Source organism: Spermophilus citellus (assembly GCF_964194105.1).
Source record: "Spermophilus citellus genome assembly, chromosome: 6".
Lineage (NCBI taxonomy): Eukaryota > Metazoa > Chordata > Mammalia > Rodentia > Sciuridae > Spermophilus > Spermophilus citellus.
In genome coordinates this window covers 144,791,088-144,809,778 of record NC_138187.1, presented here as the reverse complement: position 1 = coordinate 144,809,778, position 18,691 = coordinate 144,791,088, and the positions used below count along the sequence as shown (strand labels likewise).

Sequence of the window (18,691 nt, the reverse complement as noted above, 5' to 3'; positions counted from 1 at the left end):
GATTTCCAGAATGAGAAGTCATACAGAGTAGAAATACAGGGTACTTACAACCACTGATATATAACATTATAGCAATTACTATTGTTATGATACACTGAGGGGCCTTTTTTATTCTCCTATAACAAAGCTAACTCTTATGGGTTGGCTGTATTTTATTTTATTTATTTTCTGATTGCTACTGCCTTTGTGTTTGTATTTATCTATCACATATACATTTCATCCAGAAAAAAAAGTGTGCATTTATGGTAGATATCACGTTGTCATTCAACTTTTTCACACTTGAAAATCGTATTGTGATGTCTATTTTGCTTTAGTGTGAGTTTTACTTATTGTCAAAACTGCTATTTGAGATAATATCTTTCTCACATAAATAAACCTTACAAATATGTCTTAAATGTAATTGTAGGTCTTATATTTGATAAAACATTTTACCTTAAAATGTTGTCCCAGTTTGGACAATGAGAGACTACATTATTCCTTTTTTTAAAGTCCATGAAATTTGGGGTATTATCTTTTTGACATCATATTCAGTTTCCTTTTTTACTTTGTCACTCCCAACTCATCATCATCCTTCCACACGTTAAAGGTATCAATTCTGGTATCATTCTACTAATAGAGTGTTGTAGAGGAAAATATTATATTTTAGAAGCAAATAGACTTACAGAACAAGCAGTCTTAGAAAAAAAATAGGTTTTTGGAATGATTCAGAACCAAATATATAAAGATAGCTAAAAAAGAATAGACACGTTGGCTTAACACCAATTGCCATCTGCAAGGTAATATGGGAAGAAACAGCTAAATTTATACTAAAAAATGTTTTGCAAAGCATCCTGAGAGAAAGCAATGGACCTATGATTACTAGCAGTTACCTCCAAGAGAAGACTGAATTTTTGTTTTCTGAATAAATTTGCCCAGAGGCCTATAACACTACAGATAGTGTAATTCTATAGGGAAAATAAAAGCATTAGAACTAGATCTAAGATTAGGTGTCAATGAATCTACCCTGAGTAAAATATTAAAATTTCTTTAATTTTGAAGCTGTTTACAAACAATGTTAAGTGGATTTTTAAAAAATATTTTGGCATGTATAGTTACAAAGTTCTGCTACTATTTTGGAGAGATTAATTTTCAGAAGTGAGATTTCTGGAACAGTAGAGTGTACTTGAAATTTATATAGATCGTACAAAGTGCTGTTCAAACTTAATGTGCATATAAATCACCTATCCATTTTCTTGAAATTTTGATTCAGATTCATTAATCTGTGACAAAATCTGAGATGCTACCTTTCTACCAAGTTCCAAGATGATATTGGTGCTGTAAGCCCATGGACCACACTCAAGTACTGAGGCTCTGAACCACAATAAAATTTATTACCAATTTAAACATTTGTCTTTGTCAGTGACCTGAGTTGTTCTCTAAGGGAGATTTTGGGCATTTGAACTGTCATAGATAACTCAGTGCATATATGTCAAAGTGTGGATATATGATTTATCTGCCTCATCAATGTGCTACATAAAAGAAATAGAAAAAAATACAATCACATACTCTGCAACTTAACATTTATCTTTTCTCTTGTTTGCTGGAAACACTATTACAAAGATCAGCTAAACTAGCAAATTTAATCTTAGTTTTTCTCTCTTTCATTATTATTGACACAAAAGGTTTTAAATCATTTTAGTAAATAATGATCATGTAATATACTACAAGTAATTAGCAACAGTGCTTTAACTTCAGATCTTTCAATTTCTTTACCAGAGAAAGAGAGAGAGAGGGAGAGAGGGAGGAAGGGAGGGAGAAAGGGAAGGAGAAGCAGAGAGAGAGAGAGAGAGAGAGAGAGAGAGAGAGAGAGAGAGAGAGAGAGAACACAGGTGCTTGCAGAAGAGAGGGAGAGAACTGATAAAATTAATCTTAAGAAATACGAGTATGCCTTTAGTTTTGAATATAAGTATAGTAGTCATTTTCCCCTTCATTGTCATTTATTTCATGATTCTCTAGGATAGCAAACTTCAGAAAATATTTATTTTCCTTTCTTTAAAGTTTTTTCTTAACCCATTAATTCCCAAGTTTTCATTTCTATGATTATGCCAATGAAATTGACACAGGTATATGAAAATAGGTTGAATACAGTAATCTAGAGCTTATATATCTTTTACATATGTGTGTGTGTATATATATAAACCATGACAGTATGGGTGTGTGTGTGTGTGTGTGTGTGTGTGTGTGTGTGTGTGAATAGGCTCCATGACAGTATATGTATGTCATGATTTATGTATTAGGTCTTCCCCAAAAGCTCATGTGTGAGACAGTGCAAGAAAATTTGGAGGTGGGATGATCAGGTTATGAGAGCCTTAACCTAATTAGTGCATTACTCCCCTGATGAGATTAGCTGGGTGGTACCTGTAGGTCAGTAGGCTGTGGCTAGAGGAGGTAGGTCAATGAGGAGCATACCTTTTGAGTATATATTTTAAGAATTGAACTTAGTCTCTTTCTGCTTCTTGGTGCCATGCCCTGAACTATATTCCTGCTACACCCTTGAACCATAATGTTTTGCTTCACTTCTGGCCCAGAGCAATGGAGTCAGCTATCTATAGACTGAGACCCTAAACAGTGTGGCCCAAAATAATCTTCTTCTTTCTCTAACTGTTCTTGTTAGGTCTTTTGGTCTTTACAGCAAAAAAGCTGACCCAAAGATATGTGCATACACATATATTTTAAAATGCTCTAATCACACACCTATTAATTTTTTTCAAAAGAATAGATGTCTATAAACATAATAATAAATTCAAAGTGGTATACTTGTTGCTCAATTTAATTTTTTTTTGGAAGGGTACCCAGGATTGAACTCAGGGGTACTCGACCACTGAGGCACATACCCACCGTATTTTGTGTTTTATTTAGAAACAGGGTCTCACTGAGTTGCTTAGCACCTCACTTTCGCTGAGGCTTGCTTTGAACTAGCCATCCTCCCTCCTCAGCCTCCATAGCTGCAGAGATTACAGTAGTGAGCCACCATGCCCAGCCTCAATTTAAGTTTTATAGGTGTTCCACACCCAAGATGATAAGACAAAAAAGAGTTAAAATGAAATATGTATTCCAAAAGAATAAACAATTATCTACATTTTCAAGTGATTATTCATATTTAAGACATGAATTTACATATATTCAGTGATTTACTCAATTACTTAAAGTAAATTTGTACTTCTAAAGAAAAGAAAAAGTGAAAATGAGAATGACAGCTGTTAATTGATTTTGAAAAAGGTAGTATATGGCAGAGAATTAAAACAATCTGTGAAAACACTATATAGAACATAATTCACGTAGAGAAAAGTGAGAATTGACTATTTGTAAAATTAAATGAGAATATTTGAAATTCTTTTAAGGATGTAACAATATTGAGAAATATAATTGATATTCTTTCCATTTGTGTCTTATTGTTTAACTTCTGAGTTTCATTCTTTCTTTGCAAGAGATACACAGAGGAAAACTATTTTGCAATATTATCAAGCTATGTGAAATATTTTCAAGCTACAATGACCCTACACATTATGTGGTGATTATTTCAAATAGTAGTAGTGGTGGTAGTAGTAGAAGTCATTATTTTAAATACTTATTCTAGTAAGTTAGTATTATTCTGGATATCAATCATGCATGTTTACATTCCAACAACGTACAAAATATTTTCTATATTTAAATAAATTTGAATATCTCAAAAAATGCTTAAATTTATTAATATGGTAACCAAAATATACATTGTCATAATAAACACATTCAGGAAAAAAAAAATTCATATGGACTCTCATAGGAAAACAAGTCAACTAAGCTAAATATTTAATTCGGCTCTTAAAATCTGTGCCTTCAAAAACAGTGGTGAATTTGGATTTACTCTAGGGTAAGCCAAAATTTATTATTTAAAGTTGTTATAAACTAACAAATTTAAAATTTATCTGTTTGGTACTAGAATTAATTTTGACCCAATTTTGAAAGATATTATTAGAAAAAGAAGTGTTATGTCTAATACTCTAAACGGGGAGGTATTTTACCCAAATGGTCCTCATGGTCACTATTTTTCTGACTCTGCCCAAAAAGTTGTGTGCATTATCAAAGAGACTCAGTGTAGGAATGCGGCTTGATGAGAGGAACCTTCCCCTTGCTTTTCTTGTGCTAGACAGGATGACCTGGTCAGGAGAGAACCTGTACTTCAGCCTTCTCCTCACTACCTTAGAATTGAGGGAGTCAAGAATACCAGAGGCACCCACAGGGTTTCAGTGCTAGTGTGACTAGGTGGGAACTGGATGAGTAAGTCTGTATAGTTCCAGAGGTAAGGTTCAGGCACACTTAAACTACTTTATAAATATTTTGATAAAAACTTTAGTGAAAATTTTAGTCTCCATCTTTTATAGTTCTCTATCTTTAAGCTGATCCAGAATTTGGATCCAGCACTTTAAGTGAACACTTCCTCATGCTCCAAAGACCAACAATTTTATAGGCATCTTTTTTTCCTATTCATTCATTGTTTTTTGTATTTCTGTCTTCAGCACACAGATACACTTCTATTTCAATATTTGTTGCATATTGAATCATAATGAAATATATTACAAAAACAGTCATAAAATATACTTCATAGCTAGAAATCAATATGTCCCAGGAGTGCGATCTTCTTCAAGATTGATTCTTTAAATTGTGGAGCTTATTTTAGACATTTAAACAGTGATAGAGTTTGGATATCATTATCCAAAATAGCAGCAAGAAGAATTACTATATTGATAAATAGTCTAGAAGCTATAAAATGCAATAAATGGGGAAAATGATTTATATTGAAGAAGTTTTTTATTATACATATTTTCCTTATAGGAAGATAATTCAATCACTAGTTTTATCTATCATAAAATATCCTATTAAAGGTTTCAAATGTGCTATCCAGAGTTTTATGTCTATGTCAATAATATTATGCACTGAATAACTCTTTGGGAAAAAGTCATTTTTCATTTATTTCCTTTGCACTTCTTTTACTGATAGTATTTACACTCAACTTATTTTGAAAAAATATTTAAACATAGTTTAGTAAAGACTTAGGTACTTAGAAAGCATATAGTTAAAAACTAACAAGTCAAGTTTTTTTGCTTAAAATGTTAGCTTGTTTTTATGACACATTATTATATGCTATCATTATTAATATTATTATTTACAAAATATATACTAGTATTATTATGCCTTGGTCTTAGTCATTTAGGAGGGCAGCCAGAGAGAGGAAATAAGGGAAAGAGTAAAAGAAAGAATTATCTCAAATTAAAAACCAAAAAACTTATGTTTTATAAAAAAGTGAAGTAATTCAAATTCATATTCAACCAGGTAAAGCATAGGAATGACAGACTCATACCAACAAAACAGTTTTGGTGCAATTACAACAGCAATAATTTAAAAAATTATCTGAAAACATTCATAGTATAATTATAGGTAGTTTATATCCTTAAACCATTTAATGATTTCATTCATTATGCTAAATTATTATCATTACCCAATAGAGATTCATGAAGAAAAATACAAGTAACATTTGAAGAAAAAAAAATTAAATAGAAAATAAAATGAACACTAAATCCAAGAAATATACAAAAAATTGGAAGTGATTGAGTGTGTTCATTTGAAACCAATCCCCTTAAAGATATGCTTGAACAAGACTTTTAAATAACTCAAGCAAAACAATTTTGAGAATATATATTATCATCATTGATTACTGCAGTTTTGAAGTGTATTTTGAAGTCAGATAGTATGATCTTGTTTTGTTCTTTTTGCTCAAGATGATCGCCATTCAGCCTGTGACAAGGATTACACTGAATCAATGGATCACTTTGGGTAGTAGAGTGATTTTATCAATACTGATTCTTCCAATTGGTGAACACAAGATGTATTTCCTTTTTTTTTTTTTTTTTTGGTGTCATTTTCAGTTTTCTCATGAATGTTTTATAGAACTCATTACAGACATTCTCACCTTTTTGGATACAAATATGATAGGGTTTTATTTTGTTGTTGCTTTTTGTTTGTTTACTGTAGCTACTGAAGTGGGACTGCTCTCTTGATTTCTTATTCAGATAAACTGCTGTTATCTGAATAAGTAACATTATGTTTCTATGTTGAATTTGTATCCTGAAACTTTGCTGTATTTTTTACTATTTTGGACATTTTTAGTGGCATCTGAGATTTTCTATATTTAAAATGATGTCATGTGCAAGCTGTTTGCCATCATTGGAACAGTCAAAGTGAAAAAGTGACTTAATCCCATAAGGTCTTGAAACATGTTTTATTTTAAAAATTACAAAACAAAAACTAACATAAAAGCCAAAGCATGGCATTCACAATACCAAAATAACAGAATAAGTAAAATAAATAAAATTAAACAAAATTTTGATATTCAGGAACGGAATTGTCCATGAGAGCCATATGTACCTTTTGCTCTTTCTCTCCTATTTTTCCTTTCTCTCTTTTTCTTTCAGAAAATGAATTTTAGGTTATAAAATTCTTTTAGGTGCTTTTCCATACAACAGTATTGCAGTAATAATAAAAATAATGAAGACTAATATTATTTCAAAATCTCTACTCTTTATAGAATTCCACAATTATTGAAAGTATTTATACATTTTTGTCTACCTACATTACTTTCATAACAAAAATGTAAATGCACTATGTTTCAAGTATGCCAAACACTGTGTTCAAGATATTTCCATATATTTACACTATTTTTTTCATATTTTTATCACATAGGTGCCACTTTCTAGCTTTCTAAAATTCAGAGAAGTTAATGGTTTTTAAAGACTCAACTGGTTAAAATTGGGCTGCTTGTTGTGGGGAGGGTGTAGATAAGGATTCAACCTCAGGTTTGATATCTTTGTTTTATTATAATTCATTAGTGAGAGAATGGAATGGAGAAATAACAAAGGACAGAGCAGCCTTTTCTTTCTGCCCACAACCTATCACTTCCCCTTTAAATCTTCAAGGTTATGCCACAGTCAAATATTTTCAAAATGTGAGGAGGATCTATTCCTTCTCTAACCTGTACTTGCTCTCTTCATCTGCCCGTGCCTGGGTTCTCATTCTCTCCAATGCTAAATATCTGTGAAACTGAACCATTTGACTTACTGGGTTTGCTTCCTTCTTTCAGTATTCTTCCTGAATTAGAACTCAATTACCCTCACTAAATATTTGAAACTTTTACATTTATCTAGGAAACTGGGCAACTTTGGTCCCTTAGAAAAGCATAGTTCCACTATTTACTCATTAAACAAATAGTTAGAAAAACCTACTGTATACCAAGCACCATTACAGATACTGTGTGAAGGGATGACAAATACAGACAAGGGCCCTGTTTCCACCAAAATATGCAAGAAAGAGATTATAAACCGGTACACAGGTAAAATACTTTTACATAACAATAAATACTTTGAAGAAAGAAAAGTAAGATCATGAAAGAGCAGAGAATAAAGGTATTCTCTGAGAAAGTAAGACTTGGTTAAAATAGGTGAAGCCCATTGTGATAAAAAAAAAAATTGAGTATGAGGAAGAGACAGTTGAGGGGGCTCAGATGAAACCTCGCTCTAGGTCACAAAGTAGGGCCCTCATAAATCAGAGCAAGATATTTAGGTTTCATTTACAGTGGGCAGTTCCTGGTTTTAGATAAAGCAAGGAAGATGACCACACTCAGGTTTTTAAAAGTTCTGTGTGGAGAACAAACCATAGAAATATTGTAGGAGAAAAAGTAATAGTGACTCGGTCTGTTGAGAACCAGGAAAGAGTAAGACCCAGGAAACATTCTGAGGTTATAAACGGATGACTTCATACAGATTTGAAAGGCAGGGAAGGGAAAGAAACGACTTTAAGGAAGAGTCTTTCACAACATTGAAAAATTGCATGAATGAGCTCACCAGTCTTCTATTAAAGTTATCAAGCAACTGAAAAGGAAACAGGACTTTTAATTTCCAGAACTTTCCTATCCAGCTTTATTTGGTGTTCTTCATTATAGGAATTATGGAAATTACTCATTTTAGGAACCATGGAATATGTAGATATTACTTCAAGTCATATACAAAATTGCACATATAGAAATATGGGATATTTTTAAATCTTAGGAAAATGTCATAATTCACTTATTACACAATACCTCCCAAATATCATTTTAGTGTCTCCAAAGTGCTGAATAACATATCACTGTGATAATTCTATACTTAGCAATATTAAATTAAGACTTTCTTAATTTTTTAAAAATTTACAAATTGGGAATAAGTGAAATTATTAATCTCTATTTTTCACATTATGCATCATACTTCTTGGCATTTCTTTCTCTTTTACTATATCATATGTCAAACACAGCCAGAAATAGAATCTAATTGTAGATCTTTACTATTTACCTCTAGTAAACACTTCCTGCTCTCTAGAAGCAATGACTCCTACCAGTGACATTTTTTAAACAAAATTTGCCATAACATTTGTATCACAGAATATAGTCACTATGCCGGTATTTAATGTATATTAGGTTTTTAATAGCTTTTTGGATAGAGTAAGTGATATTCATCTATGTTGTGAATATGAATACTGTAATGGCATTTAAAACACTCAATGTGAGGGATAAATGAATGGATATATTATACAATTACTCAAACTACAGCTATCTGGATTAATTCGCACTTTTAAGTGATTATATAGTTTTATGAACAAGCACACACAGGCACAAATATTTTCAAAGAATCGTACCTCCCAGAGTAGCAGATAGCAAGAAATGAGTTCCATATTTCTTGATAAGGTTTTCTGTGATTTGCTGAAGGGTAGGTCGCCGTCCCAAAAGTCTTATGTTGCGGAAGAATTCAGGGGCAAGAGGCAGAGGGGAGCCAAGGAAATTTCTTCTTTCAATTGCAAGATTATTTACTTTCCAGCGGCCAAACTCCCTGAAAAGCAAATTTATTTTTATTCATAAATGCATAATCTATCTGAATGCTCTCATTTGAAAAGTTCACTTGGTAGTTTAGCTAAGGTCACTCGATTACAATGACTTTAGCTTGTAATGATATGTCACAGTCTCTGAGTAGGAGACACAATATTTATAATTTATGTAACTGGGATGAATGCTCAAACCCAAGTATGTGTAGGAAAAACAAACCACTTAAAGTGAACAGCTTCCACTAACATACTTTTCCCAAATACAAATGTAGCCATAAAAATGATTTTGTTATGCATAGAATATAAATATGGATTTTACCACCCCCCAAAGAAAAAGCATGAAAAAGAAAAGAAAAAATTAAGGTAATCATGTTCTATGAAAAACAAACAAAAAACAAACTTATACTCATCATCCCAATGATTCTTTCTCCAATCATTTTATTATGAAGTCATGGTCATGAACTGCACAGAGAGATCATGCTAAACAAAATGCTGGACACTTGCCTTTTTACACAAAAAAATATTTTGAGGTCTTCTAATTATAATTTATTCATTCATACTTTAGCATAATCATTTAACTTTTGGGGTCTGAGGCTTTCTTTTTTAAATTAAATCTATTTTATCTGATCCATAAAAAGAAAAATTTTGTATACTTATGGAGAACTATGGGACATTCAGATTCATGTGTACATTGTGTGATATTTAAATCAGATTAAATAATTCATGATTATTTTCTCATAAATGTGTACCTCACCTAACTTGATTTGGGTGCATTTTCATCTGCCAATGAACACACCTTAAATATGAAGGGCCTCTGACTGTGGACAACCTTTTAGGGAGCTTTCTGTAGTTATCAGGTGATTTTGATTACCTCAATCTGCTAAACTCTGCTACATTTATAGTTTCAACTTCTATCATTTCACATACATAAAAAACTTTTCCACACCATATGATCAATTTATTTTCTCTGTCATGCAGCAACCAAAAGGAAAGAGCCAACTCTGGAGACATTCCCACTTAACAAAATAACTAAGTTGTAAGTAAATAAATCCCCAGTAATGTTAATAATTATAGGAAAGTGTTAATTTCCAGATCTTTATTGGAAATTTTCCCAGTTTCCCCCCATATTTTCCTATAAGGAATCAAGTAAAACATGACAGTTTCCACAGTGTATATTCAACATGTTCAGTTTGTATAGAGAAAATAAATGTTGAATTGAGATGCAAGAGGTTTCTCATTTCTATTTAATATATTTCTTTTGTAATATAGTGATACACAATCACTGTTATAACCTTTTTTTTGGTGGAAACTCTGATGAGAGGTATTGAAATAATCATGAGAAGTGGTTACAAGAACACATTAAGAAAAAAAAATCTTTGGGAAGCTGGGTACAACAACACAGATAGAAGATATTAGATATAAATATAAATATTCAGTGTCTCTTCTTCTGAACACAAGACAAGCTGACATTACTAGCACACTTTAAAGTCACTGTGGTCATTTCGTTTACTTTGACCAATGACATTTGAACATGTAAGATAAATCTCGTCATTCAGTCTGGGATGCTGATCAACAAGTATGGTGAGAATCCCAATTCCCTAAATATATCCTTGCAGTTTACCAGGATTCACAAATACAGGACAAAATATAGAAAATCGCCAAGATCATGTGGCTATTGTTTGCTTGGCTTCCTTCTTTTCTAGCAATATAATATAGTACCTCATGACTGATGTATTTTGACTCTGGGGAAACTTAGGAAAGCAATAAGAGCCAATGTTTCCTACATAACATTAGAACCTTATTGGTACAGATTTTTTTCCCCTGTCATGAAGATGAGATTCACCTCAGTTGCAACTAGACCTTGAATTCATTTTAAATTTTGGAAAAACAAAGCAGTAGACCGCTGAATTGAAAACATGCTATTGGGTTTGATTATCATAATGAGAACATTTTACCTAAAGGCTTCTCAGGATTCAATCCAGATGCTTTATGTTTATATTAAATAAGAGCATTGTTGTATCTACCTAAATTTTACTTTCTACTTGGAGCCTTCCAGAACATAAATATCTTCCTATCATAACCTTTGGAAGTCTTTAAATGAAATAGTCACAGTCATTAGAGTCTAATGTAACTCAGCTCCTCTAGGGGCACCACTATTTTGTAGAGCACACAAATGGGCTCTTGCCAGTTCAGCCAGCACATTACTTTAAAAATGCCTTTTTTGGCTCTAAGGAGCCTCTATTAGTTTATTAGGGCTGTATGTTTGCCTGCTAAAAATTCTGACTGGCAAGCATCTATTATGTGCATCCACATAATGTTTACTTTTCTACAATGTTTATTATGATTTTATTCCTACCCATCTAATAAAAAAGGTTGGAAAACAAGAATGACATCATCAAATTTCATTCAAATAATGCTCACATAATTGCCACATTGCCATTGACCTTTCATATTAGCATTTAAATTCTATGTGAATACACAAATGCACTGAATGTATTTAAAATAAATTAATTTCCTTGATTTTTTTTAAATGTACATGTATGAATTCAGTTCCCCCCACATAAATAGTCACTGTTGGCACAGGAAATTTTGTACTCAATATAATAGGAAAAACAGCCTAAAATATTAACAAAACAAGATGATGCAGTTACTGAAAAGATTTATCTCTAACTACTAAATTACTCTAAATGAAGTTGTTTGTCTAGACTCCTAAAGGCTATTTTTGTGTTAGTTTTTCACATTAGTACATTGTTGGCTTATAAATTTAATTCTGTCATTATTCATTAAATTTTGCAGACATAACAATATTAAAACTAAATATATTACCCAAACACTAATCTGAAAATAAATCCAACATGAATATCATAAATCGACTTTCGGATTTTTAGTAGTAATAACCTTCTAATTGCTTCTGTAAAATCATACTGATCTTAAAAAATGTGTGTAAAACATAATCCATACTACTTCCCCATAACTTGATTGTGTTTAAGTGTTATATTTAAATTACCTTTTTTAACACTCTTGCTGTATAGCTTCCACATTTCTTTTTTTTTTTTTTAAGAGAGAGTGAGAGAGGAGAGAGAGAGTGAGAGAGAGAGAGAGAATTTTTAATATTTATTTTTTAGTTCTCGGCGGACACAACATCTTTGTTGGTATGTGGTGCTGAGGATCGAACCCTGGCCGCACGCATGCCAGGAGAGCGCGCTACCGCTTGTAGCTTCCACATTTCACAAATGACACTATTTTCCATTTGGCTGGTAAAACTGAAATGTCCCTAATGGCCTCAATGATCATAGCACTGAAGTAGTGTTTTTAAAGCAGCTAAATACTGAGCAGTTGGCAGTGTAAACTATCTACTTTCTTTCACACTCCTGTCCCTGGATGCACCCAACTTCTTCATTTTCATTTTTAATTTAACAGTAGTAGGTTTTTTAAAAGCCAGGGAAGCATTTTAGATGAATCTGGACATTTATCAGAAGGAATTTATGAAAATTAAACACCAGAAGAAAAAACATAATCGCAAGTATGACTGATATACAATGTTGATATGTAGGAGTTTTGAGTTTCAAGAAGTAGCAATTAATGACTGATATATTTCCTATGAGCTGCCAAGCTCAGAGTAGACAATTAACATAACAAAACATTTGTCAGGCCCAGTAAAACAACAAGGATTCACTGTTGCTATGACCTCTTGACTATATTACTGAATCAAAGATGGGGGTGGTATTAGAAGTTTTAAAAGGATGGCTTAATTTGTGAGGTCATAAAATGACTAAACATTATTTTATTTTATGTTACACAGTTGTTAATTATTTTGTGTAGTTTTATAGGCTAAATTTTTATTCCAACTTTAAGGGAAATAACACAGAATTCAATTATCTCAGCCATTGGCCATTAATTCCAAAGGTAATTCATTTAATACTAACATAACAATACTACATGCTATATCTGTATATTGGTACCACATATATATCTACACTATTGCACACATGATAATATTTCATAATATAAATAGTTATTATCCACCCAGCCATATCCCAGCTCAGCCCTACTTTGTATTTTATTTAGAGACAGGTCTCTCTGAGTTACTTAGCACCTGGCTTTTGCTGAATCTGGCAAAAGCCATCCTCCTGCCTCAGCCTCCTGAGCTGCTGAGATTACAGGCATATGTCACTGCACCTGACATAATTTGTTAATCTTTTTAATATATTCATAATAAGTTTACTTTGGAAGAGCAACTAAATTAAGCAGAACATTTTTTTTCTAAAATAAGTCTTAAAATATCTTAAGAAAACTTCTTTAAAGTGTTATCTGATTTTTCCCCATCATTCAGACAAATAAAAACATGTGGTTGGTCATAGGTTTTAAGATGAATAATTTATTGTAACTTTCTCTTAACTTTGTGTGTTTCCTATATACTGTGATAGGGAGACTGGATATGGTATATTTGGACAAAAATAAATTTTAAAAAAATGTGTGTCCTTAATTTTACAAGGTATAAATTATCTGTTCCCCAAATTATAACCTTTCAGCTTGAATTAGGCTTGAGTTGTTAGAATACCATTTTATACATAAACAGCTTATGAAATATAAACTAGTAACATCACCTACTCTGAATATTATTGTCATCTATGATTTACAAATCAAATCTATTACTTAGTAGGTACCTAATTTTCTCTTCTTGTACATTTGAGATTTATATAAAATAAATTTTTTAAATATCACCTAATTTGTACAGACTTCAAAAACCCCATAATATATGGCAGCTGCTTTTTTCTGTTCCACAGCCCTATCCATAGCTAAATCAGATCCTCCTCTATGTACCCACAGCATAATGTTCTTTTCCCACTGGTTACATACTGTATTTATTTATGTGATTCTTTTGTTTTATGTCTGTTTCTTCCATTATTTGATAAGCTCCACATACATATGGGTTATTTATTATTTTATGGCAATTGCATTCTTAAGATTCAGATATATGACATACAGTATTCAATCACTACATATATGCTGAATCAAAAACGAGCAAATGTTTTCATATGAGCTAAAATAAATAAACCCCTAAGTAGAGAGAAAGGTGATTACTGACTTTTTTGCATATATCTACCTCAAATTCATAGAAAACCAAGCCCATTGGAAGAATATGTTTCTTAATTACCCTCTTTGAATATTCTAGTGACTGGGGGAAACATTTGAACTATGAACAAAATGTTAGCTTTGCCCAGTTATGTAATAAAATGTTTAGTGGTGGTACTCTGCGCTTCTGTGAGTTAATGCACTTTGAGGAGAACAATCCTGTTATTTCAGTTTCAAGAGAATCTTTAAATTCACATATATGTCAACCATATGGCAGGAAAAGGAAAAAAATACACTAACTTAGCTCTCAGTTTAGGAGAAAAATATTTATTTCTCCCACTAAGAAAAATATAGTAGTATTCTCCTAAAGACTTTAGAAAATATTTCCCCCACTGCTATCAATAAGTTCAAAATTTAATAGGCAATAAGCAACATTTTCATATTAATGGTAAATGAAAATATAGCAAATCCATTTTATCCCAACATGGAATTTGAAATGATAATTTCATTAGACTTGTTGGTACAGTAATTAACCTATGGTATTGAATTATGAGGTGTGTGCTCTTTTTTTAAATTTAATCTCCTCCTGATAAATGAGACAGCTTTGGTATAAATAAATACTGAGGACTGTAGACTTAGCAACAGTTTAATTCTGAGGGGCTTAACATAAACACTAGTACCCTTAACTTCTTTATAGATTAGTAGTAACTTTGATTGAAAGGTATAATTTAATAATAGTGCCTGACATTGATGAGTGTGGAGTGTGTGTGTGTGTGTGTGTGTGTGTGTGTGTGTGTGTGTGAAAGAGAGAGAGAAAGAGAGAGAGAGAGAGCAAGAGAGAGAGCGAGAGAGAGAGAGAGAGAGGTGCATAAGGGGGAATTTTGCAGAGACAGAAAAACAGAAAGACAAAGATGGACAGATAGAGAAATAGAAACAGTATAGGAAGCTTTTTTTCTTCAAATGCAGAGGAATGTGAGAAATATTAATATAAATTGATCAGAAGTAAAAAGCAGACCATGGATTAATCCTATATTATACTGACTAGTCATCAAGAAACAGAAAATGTAAATCTGTACTTGGCGGAAGGAATTAAAGGAGCTTTTGAAACTTATTGCATTTCTTGGAAGAGGAATTATAGGGGCTGAATGGCTAAACAAGTTTATGTTCAATTACTTTTAAAAGTGATATTGTACAGTCCAAACTCCAGGCTCAGCGAGCAAAGAATAAAAGCCTCCAAGAGGAAGAAACAGAATGCTGAGAAAGAAAACAGATTCTTAGACAGGATCATCCAACATTATTGAGGGAATTCAAGGATGAAATTGAGAATCTGATGGGGAAATCTGTTACATCAACCACTAAGATGAAGGTTTAAAATAGGAATCTAATAAATGAGAAAGCCTCCAAAGAGGGCTATATAAATAAATAAATATATTCACAAACGTGGATTCCAAAATAAAGGTTAACATCATTAAGCACACAGAAATTATCCTACCATGATTAAAAACAGCATGATTTCTGCCAGGGGATAGCATTTCTGTTAATTTTATTAAAGCTGCTTATAATGAAAAATAGTCATGTAGAAGAAACTAACTCATGAAAATAATGTGCTGAATCAAAAACACTACATGCTATTTCCTATTAAAAAGTGTGCTTTAAAAGGTTGCTAGAATATTTTCAGTACAAAACACATTTGAGAAAATGCATACAAATAATGGAAATATCTAGAAAGAAAGATTAATCACACCAAAATAGCCAATCACATTAGCTACCTAAATAATATTCAAAGCAAATAAATAAATGATATCTAGTTTAAAAATTAACATACCTTGAGGCAGAACAATTATGTAGTATTCAGAGGACAAAAATGTAGTGAAAGAACAAACTACTGAAGCATCAGAGAACAAAAAATATTAAAACATAGCAGAATACTGAGTTAAAAGAGATGAAAGGGTATAACAAAAACATGTGTGATGATAGTGAAAGATGGGGTGCTGGTAAAGATAAGAATTACTAAAAACAACTTTGGAAGTTTGTATTATTACTTCATTATTGAAATTGGAAAGGAAATGGAATTCCAAGCCTAACGTACTGATGAACCTGAAGAATTAATCAAGAATTAATCACTCCATATGACAAGGGAAAATAGAAAATTGAAAGGTAAAATAGATGAGCAAGGAAGTACCTAAAAAAAACTTCCCTAAATGGAGTGCAGATGAAGTGTAGGTAGAATACACTTGAATTTAAAGGACACTACAGGAGGACAAAAAAGAGAGATAATTAAAGTATTTGTATCTTTTGGAAAGGAGAAAACAAAAATAATTTTTAAAATGCAAACTTACTTCTAGAATACTGAAAGAAACAAATAAAAGCTAATAATTTTGAATTTACAGTGTTGGTCAAATCACCACAATAAATTTGAGTTTTCTTTAGAATACAAAAGAACTTTAAATGATGTGAATGCAGTTTAAAAATACCCAATATTCTGAAATTCCATTATTATTACATGGCACAATAAAAACCTGACAGAGATAAGTTATTAATGAGTGTCTACAACATTGCTAAGAAAGATGAGATTCATGTGAACAAATAAAATGAATAGCTATAGTAACAATGTATCAATATGTAGTTAGTTTTATGTAATCAATTTATACTCATGGACACTGTGTTATGCCGACAGTGATGTCCAAAGTATCCATAATAGTAACTGATATTTGTAAAATGTTTTTCTTAACCTCTATCGTATCTTTCACAGGTCTTTGAAGTAAGTGCATTATGGCATAAAGGTCAAATAATAATGGCTAATGCTATATTTACATGTGCAAAATTTAGGATAGGAAGATTTATGAAAAAGCACTTACATCAACATGATAGTATATATTTTCAATTGATTTATCATTAAGCTAATCTATAGTTACACTGGCTCTTGCTATTCTGCAGAGGAAATTCAGTGACTAAACCCATGGTTGATGATTCTCTGGCAGGCAGCTTCAGCTCCACAAGTGATTTTGTCTTCAGACCTCTTTCCTGAGTCCATTAATGTTGCTTGGATCTCTTTGATTGCCTTTTCTCCTATAGATCAATACTTCTCTGAGAAAGTTTATACTTGACAGATGGTGATTTTCATCTTGGAACTGATTCATTCATTAATAAGATATTTATTGCATACTTATATATTATAACTGTCGTTACATACCATAATCACAAAATACAAGTAGCAAACCTAGTCAGAGAGAGAAATGTCATCAGTAGACTGCCACAGAGCTCGTTTCATCTTGATGTCCTTAGGTAACCTTTGGTCAAAGGGAAAATATGAATTTTGTACTTTTATATTATACATTAATTCTAAGAATTTACTATGAAACAGGCATTCAATGAATACCCCTTGGATTAATATTTGAACAAAGTTCTTAATTAAATTTCATTCAAATTGACTGGTATAATGGTTGTATTGAGCTTTTTTTTCATTTTGATATTATGGTAAATTCATATGTAATTTTAAAAATACAGAGAAAATCCATGCATATTTTTACCAGTTTTACCCAATGGTAGCATCTTATAAAACTTTAGTAAATAATCACAACCAGAATAATTGGTATTGACACAGCTAAGTTACAGAATATTTCTGTCACCACAAAAGTTCTTCCTGTTACTTTTTATAAGACACTTCCCTTTTGCCCCTTCTTAACTCCTGACAACCAACAATCCTTTCTCGTTCCTATGATTTTGTTTTATTAATAGCATTTCTGTTTTAGTCAGCTTTTTCACTGCTGTGACTAAAGGACCCAACCAGATCAGTGATAGAGGAGGAAAAGTCTCTTTGAGGGCTCACAGTTACAGAGGTCTCAATCCACAGAGAGAGCCTGCTTTATTCCTCAGGTCTCTAGGCAGAACAACATGGCTGAAGATAGTAGCAGAGAGAAGCAGCTCACATGGTGATCAGCAAACAGAAAGAGAGACTCCATTCTCTAGATACAAAATATATACCCCCATAGCCACGCCCCTAATGAACCACTTCCTCCAGCCAAATCTCACCTGCCTCCAGTTACCACTCAGTTAATCCCAACAGGGATTGATCCACTGAATGGGTTAAGGCTACAACCCAATCATTTCTCCTAGAAAGGTTCTTGCATTGTGTCACATATAAGCTTTCAGGGAACACCACATCTAAACTCTAACAGTTACACTACTGATATAACATACAAATGATATAACATATAAGCCATCAGCATTGACTTCTATCACTTCAAATAATTTCCTGGAGATTCAACCAAGTTGTAATTTACACCAACCATTTGTTCACATTTATTACTGAATAGTCCTCCAGGCTATGAATGTACCCCTGATTGTTTTACCTATTGAAGGATATTAGTGTTGTTTCCAGATTTCAAGTATTTCAAATATAACTTCCATGAAAATACAAGTATAGGTTTTGTGGTCACAACTTTTCATTTCTGTATGATTGATATACAGGTGTGCAATTGCTGGATTTTATGATGACTGTATGTTTATTTTATTTTATTTTTTTAGAAACTGTTTTCAGAATGACTATACTGTTATGCATTCACAGAAACAATGCCTGCATGATTCTGTGTCTCCCAATCCTCATCCTTATTAGCATTTTGTGATGTTTTTATATTACTATTACATCTGGCATTCTGAAAGTGATATCTTGTGATTGATTTTAATTTAGTCT

At 32.1% G+C, this 18,691-nt stretch overlaps 1 protein-coding gene across 3 annotated transcripts in view; it reads right to left on the bottom strand.

Moving 5' to 3' along the window:
• Positions 1 to 18,691, bottom strand: part of BRINP3 (BMP/retinoic acid inducible neural specific 3) — a gene marked incomplete at both ends in the record, with an annotated part of 359,541 nt that overhangs the window by 184,488 nt on the left and 156,362 nt on the right. For 2 of the 3 annotated variants that reach the window (XM_081299771.1, XM_081299772.1), the window contains one exon: positions 8,740 to 8,930. The exons of the other annotated variant lie outside the window; for it this stretch is intronic. In XM_081299771.1, the coding sequence (XP_081155897.1) occupies positions 8,740 to 8,930 (191 nt within the window). The remainder of the gene's footprint in view (positions 1 to 8,739; positions 8,931 to 18,691) is intronic. 3 annotated transcript variants of the gene reach the window in all.